At 39.9% G+C, this 6,081-nt stretch overlaps 1 protein-coding gene across 1 annotated transcript; it reads right to left on the reverse strand.

Annotated features, from left to right (window-relative positions):
* Positions 1–13: 13 nt before the first annotated feature.
* Positions 14–5,101, reverse strand: LOC119330269 (probable amino-acid acetyltransferase NAGS2, chloroplastic). The gene is made up of 9 exons (XM_037603379.1): positions 5,014–5,101; positions 4,196–4,404; positions 3,427–3,578; positions 2,815–3,235; positions 2,112–2,209; positions 1,720–1,831; positions 1,453–1,612; positions 720–792; positions 14–454 (listed from the first exon to the last, which is right to left on the reverse strand). The coding sequence occupies exons 2-9, from the start codon at positions 4,340–4,342 to the stop codon at positions 298–300; spliced, it is 1,320 nt and encodes a 439-aa protein (XP_037459276.1). The 5' UTR covers positions 4,343–4,404; positions 5,014–5,101; the 3' UTR covers positions 14–297.
* Between the last annotated feature and the right edge of the window lie 980 nt (positions 5,102–6,081).

The raw sequence follows: 6,081 nt of genomic DNA on the forward strand, positions 1-6,081 counted from the left end.
ACAAGACAGGAACTCACTAGCAAGTTTTCCAGCCAGAATGCCAGATCCATTTCTTCCGGGAAGGACCGAAGGAGACCGATCTTTATACCATCTCCTACTATGGTCACACGAGAACACCAGACGCCTCACAGCTATCAGCCAGATAAATATTAGTCCTACTCTACAGACACTCGTTATCAACTATTCACTTGACTTTATACCATATATATACAATTCTATACTGTACAACAGCTGCAGAAGTTATCATATAAACCTCATATGCAGCAACTAGATTCCTATGTTGTTCGCTTGCAGAGATCATTTCAACGCAAAATTATTGGCAGCCATATGTCCAATCTCTGCTGGCTGGAGCCGTTTGATGTAATATTTTGATCCGCGTGAGAGATTTATTCGTTTTCGCCTCTTCACTGGGATGGATTCCACTGAGCATTCCTTGAAGCCACGCCGGACAAACCTGTTGAAGTTCAAGTGTAAACATGAGAAAATATCCGGCACTGCATCTTTACGATATGAACATATTTTCACCACCAGAAATAAAATGCACTCTAAAAATATGAGCAGATATAGCAGGTTTTATTGATGCATCAAGGAAGATGGTGAGGTTGACTCTTAATCAAAGGAACTGTTAAGTATTCCATGATTAACCACAGCTGCTCATCAACAATGAATATGATGAAGTTAAAGACCAATTTGACCACAACTAGAACATAATTACATACCAGTCTGCTGTCCGTGTTGTAAGCAAGAATATTTTCTCAAGACCAAGGGATAATGCCTTCTTTTCAACATAATCTGCAGGAGTAGATCAGCCATGATAAGTATTTGATAAACACTAGTCCATTGTAGTGCACAATTAATGCTAGAGAAAGATGAAGTTAATGGTGACAACATATAAGGTGGAGACTCAATTGTGGTGATTTTGTAGTTTCTTGGTTTATACACACACAAAATTAATAGGAAACATTCCCAAGAAATGGAGGTAGTTCTCGGTTAAGCAAAATCTCTCTTCCAAATATCTAGTTCTAATTCATTTCGTGTTGGTAGACTAAGATTACAGTATACATAAAAAAAGTTAACAAGGAGAAGCAAAACAAACAGTATGCCAACGCTCTAGAGTTAATATTACCAGCCTCCATGCTTTCTACTAATGTGCAATTTAAGTATTGAAGTCATAGGCTGCGTTTGGGATCACGGTGGATTCGTATAATCCTGTTCATCCCACTCGCTTTACCCTATTTTAGTGCCTGTTTGACGCGCTTTTGCCTACTTTCATGGCTAATTTTTTACAGCAGATAATAAGTTAAGAAGGCACAGCACGGTTCAGCAACCACAAGATTAGATGTTTGCAACATAGAATTAAACTAATATACACTTTTGTGACAAATAATTGAAAGTAGAGGTTTGCATAGCTTTACTGAGCAGACTAAAGAGGTGGATTTGCAACAGTCTTACCAAGTAACTTGTCTCCTTGACCCTGTCCTCGACATTCTTCAGAGACAGCTATAGCAGCAACTTCCCCCGATTTATCCTCAAAAAAGGGAAAGAGAGCAGCACACGCAATGATTGAACCATCTCTTTCCACAACAATAAATGACTTCAGTGCTTCCAAAAGCTGTTGAAAGATTAAAGAGAATGCTTTGTTCAGTTTCATAAAGAGGCATGTCTTAACTCAGGCTATTAGTGTTTCCACTGCTCAAAGTTCGCATGATAATGAGGTACCTCTTCATCTGTTCTCTGCACTAGGACACCTGATTCTTCTAGGGGACGAAGGATTTTTCTAATACCAGAAAAATCTTCCTCTCTAGCCGTTCTCGTTCCTTCATACATATCTCTGTTAAATGAGTGGAAAACATTATTTCCCTGCACTTTGCTCCTATATATATATATATGCAGTAAATATGTCCTATTCCAGATCATAGGCATTCTCAAATAGTGGCGCATATTATCTGCTGTGACATTGATAGCATGCATGCGTTTTGAGCAATTAGCAGAACTTATATAAATCAATAGCTCAACAGGCATATAGGTGCATTGCAAGTACGCAATTGTGGGCTTACACATCAAGACTAACGTTTCATGACAGCTAGGAAAGAGCAAGAGTTTCAATATACCTTGCTATTAGTGTTCCTGCACCATCTCTTGTGAATAATTCTAGCAACAATGACCCCCCAACAGTGCCATCTATGATATGAACTCTTTGGACACCGCCCTGATATGTAAAAATGAGAAGATCCTAATCAGGAAAAAGGAACAACAGCAATGCATCAATAATACAAAAAATACATGAACTGATGTACATCATATACTTTTGCCCCGTGGAAACAGAATATTCCAAGGACCATAGTAGATATGATTCCCGGAGAAACATGGCACAAGTACCACTCGGGTCAATAAACAAGATATATTCAGTAAAAAAAATGTTCTTTGAGAAGTATAGTTGCCTAACATCATGATATGTATAGGACATTTTTTTGGCGAGGAATATGTATAGGACATAATGGTGCACACTGATGGGGGGCAGACCGGTGCACATAGCTCCCGCTTGCGCAGGGTCCGGGGAAGGGTCCGACCACTTTGGGTCTATTGTACGCAGCTTTCCTACATTTCTGCAAGAGGCTGTTTCCAGGAACCCGTGACCTCATGGTTCATACACCAAAAGCAGTTTGGAAGATAAGAGTATCCTATAATATTCAAGTTTGGGTGTTAACAATGTTGGAACCCTAGAAACCATGTAATCTAGTGCAGAAGTGGCAACTTCAGAGCTCACACTTTTATACCTCCTAAATCCAACTCAAGAAAGAAGCAAAAACTTACATGGCATACATATGCTGCTGCAGCCAACTCTGAAAGGTAGCCATTTGATCTGCTCAACCGCTCTGCCCCGCCAATAGCAAACCCTTGCTCACCAGACAGACCATTTCCATTATTGAAACCCACACCATTCCGAAAGGATGCAGTGTAATCACTGATGAAATCTCTTCCAACCCATACTTGCTCTTTCTCCTCTTTGATAGGAAAATTGTGGGCATAACTAATGTCCTCCTCCCCTACAACCTTTACATAATTTGCAGCAGTTTCACTCTGCTTAGCGCGTGTTCTGATGAGCATATCTGCTTCCTCGATAGACATGAAACGATTGACTCGGCCATGCTCATCATATATTTGGCCATCGACAACACAGATAAGCTTGTCCGCCTCGATAGCCAAAGCACATGCTGTCGCAACTTCGTATGTGCTGAAAGTCAGAAAAAGTAACACTAATATCAGATGATGTTGAAGATAAGAATGTTGCATCTGTCTCATCTTGTATTTCATAAAAAAAATTCCTTACGTGAAGTTATGTGAACTGTTTGATAGTGATTTTTAGAAGTGTTACTGCAGAATAAGAAGAAGAAAGCTACAAAGTGAATGGGGTAGACATCATACTTGCAATTTAACACCTCTCCTGAACTGGAGTATCCCATATTGCTCACGACAACTATGCTATCCCTATCAAGTCTTTCTTTTATCCGTGAAACATCTATTTTCTTAACTTCACCAGTGAATCCATAGTCAATGCCACCAACAACTCCTCGTCTCTGCCACAAGAAGAGAGAGGTATTTCAGTTCGCCATTTCAGAACAAGTTCACAAACCCACTCAAACATTATTATCTCAAGACAAGCAAAAGAAAAAAGATGCCACATAGAGGTTCATAATCTTAATTTTAAGCTTTACCTAAGTAGTTCCAAATTCCAGAACTTGACACTCATATAAGTACATAATATTAATACCTCCCGATGGGTCCAGTTAGTTATTTTATGTCTGATCTTATGTACCATCTGATGTGTGACTTGGCGGTTCGGTTAGTTATTAAGTTATGTCTGATCTGATGTACAGTCGATGTGTGCATTGGCATATTATCCCTTTCAACTGCATCTATCATTGGACAGTCATACTTATTTGAAAATAAGCTAACAGCCCCTCGTGTACCACTAGGGGTGCTTAACGCCACTTCGCCAACTGGCCTCTACACTTTGCAGTGGCCACTTTGCCAAAAATAAGTTAAGAATACGCCTCCAACTTTCAGGGTTAATCTTTCAAACGTCAGATGGGTCCCCTATATCTGCCTTTCACTACTCTTAGTAAAAAAATTGCATCTAGAAATAGATGAAACCGATATGGTACCGAAAACCAGTATAGTATGCCATGCTAACCTTAGCACCCAGGAAGTTTCCGCTAGCAACATTGTCGGAGATTTCGTGCCAGCGACCATTAACACCATGTCGACGAAGATCTAACATTGGGGGACCAGGAGATAGCTTTGCTTCTATAGTAAGGCGTATTCTGCCAGCTGCCTCCATCGCAGCATCTAATGAATCAGAATCCGTAATACGGTAACGACCACCATAATTGGCCTTCTTTCCTGAGAAATTCATAAAGTGAGCTCCTTCACCACCATGCTAACATGTAGTACAATCACCAATACTATTTAAAGAAAAGATATGTCCAAAGACAAATCATCAACCACGGCATCAATACAAAGTACAGCACTGGTTATGTAGCTTTTACTTGCAGTACTTCGCCAACCATCAACACTACAAGAACCAAGAAATGACTTCAATACTTAATCTCCATTTCCAAAAGTGTGTGCTGAACCGAAAAATAGAAAAACCATAGATGAGATGAGACAAACTATGACCGGAATGCACCCGATACTTATGCTATTAAACTGACTGGATACATCTCCCTCGATATCCTATATATACGCAAAACAAAAATTAGGATGTTCGTCTATATGTAATCTTCATCCAGAACTCACTCAGCGATGCTTATCCCAAATAAGCACCCCACTTTCCTTATATGCTGCCAAATACGTATCAAATACGGCATATAGGAAAAAAAACAAATAAACAAATAGGGTCAAACACAGGCAACTTCAATAGTGTGGACGTTCATTATACAAAAAAAAGACGTATCTTTTCAAAGCATTTTAGCATATAAAAGAGTAAAAAAGCGCAAATCTTCAGCTAACCTCTATCAGCCAAGAGCTTATCAATCTGAACATGTGTTCCAGGAACAAGAACAAATTTGATCCCAAGACCATGTAGAAGCGATATATCCTGCATGTTGAAGTGACGTCAATATTATGGAACTACACATAAGTTGTCAAAAGTATATAAAAATGCATTTTAAAGGAAATTTCAACAAAACTACGCTCTTTAAATTAACACAGAACTACACCTTTAGTGAACTGTCATTTCAGCCAATGAACACTGGTTAAGCCATTATGGTAATGTCATGGACCAGGGTTCATGAAAGGTAACACCTCAGAAAATCTTTATTATTTATAAATCTTGTTTTAGAAGGAGGAGCAGGTCAACCTATCCAAACCCAGGCTCAGCTACCCGGGTGCAAGATTTTTTCTTGGTAATTTTCATGTACAGTGACACCACCCCATTATCAGATGGAAAATATGTGTGGTTTTACACCGGGACACTGGGTCATTTTCTCTCTGGGGTCCGCACCATCCAAGATATTGTTAAAAACAATATTCAACAGAAATGTTTTGATGACAAGGACTGCTAGGCACAATGAAACTAACATGAAGTAAACGTGCCGCTGTTAATTTATTTATTATCTTCTCCAACAAATCAGTTTAGGAGGAGAGCTGGTTTGAACTTAGATCAAACTAGCTTGACCACTCATATCGCAACCAGCCGTCGGTTTCTCTCTTGACGTTGCTCTCTTCTTTGCAGCGCAATTATTATAAGAAAGCAAGTGTGCTGTCCAGCTCGAACAATGACATAGGAAAATCGAGGCCGTGGAGATGGCCTGAAGTTCACTCTCTTCAAATACGTCCAGCAAGATTATGCGATCCACCGTCCAACCTCTTAAGAATTCCTAACTCGGCATGCGCATGCTGAATTCGGAACAAATCTGCGAAAATCCCCCTCTTGTTGAACGATCCCATCAAAATGGCGTTTGAGGCAAAACCAAAAACTAAGCGATCAAAACGGCGAACACGCGTGCAGAATCGCTGTCAAGTGTCAACCCACAGCACCGAAATGCGAATCATCCATTTCCGCGAAAGCGGACGGGG

The sequence above is a fragment of the Triticum dicoccoides genome, chromosome 7A, assembly GCF_002162155.2.
Source record: "Triticum dicoccoides isolate Atlit2015 ecotype Zavitan chromosome 7A, WEW_v2.0, whole genome shotgun sequence".
In the NCBI taxonomy this organism is placed as follows: Eukaryota; Viridiplantae; Streptophyta; class Magnoliopsida; order Poales; family Poaceae; genus Triticum; species Triticum dicoccoides.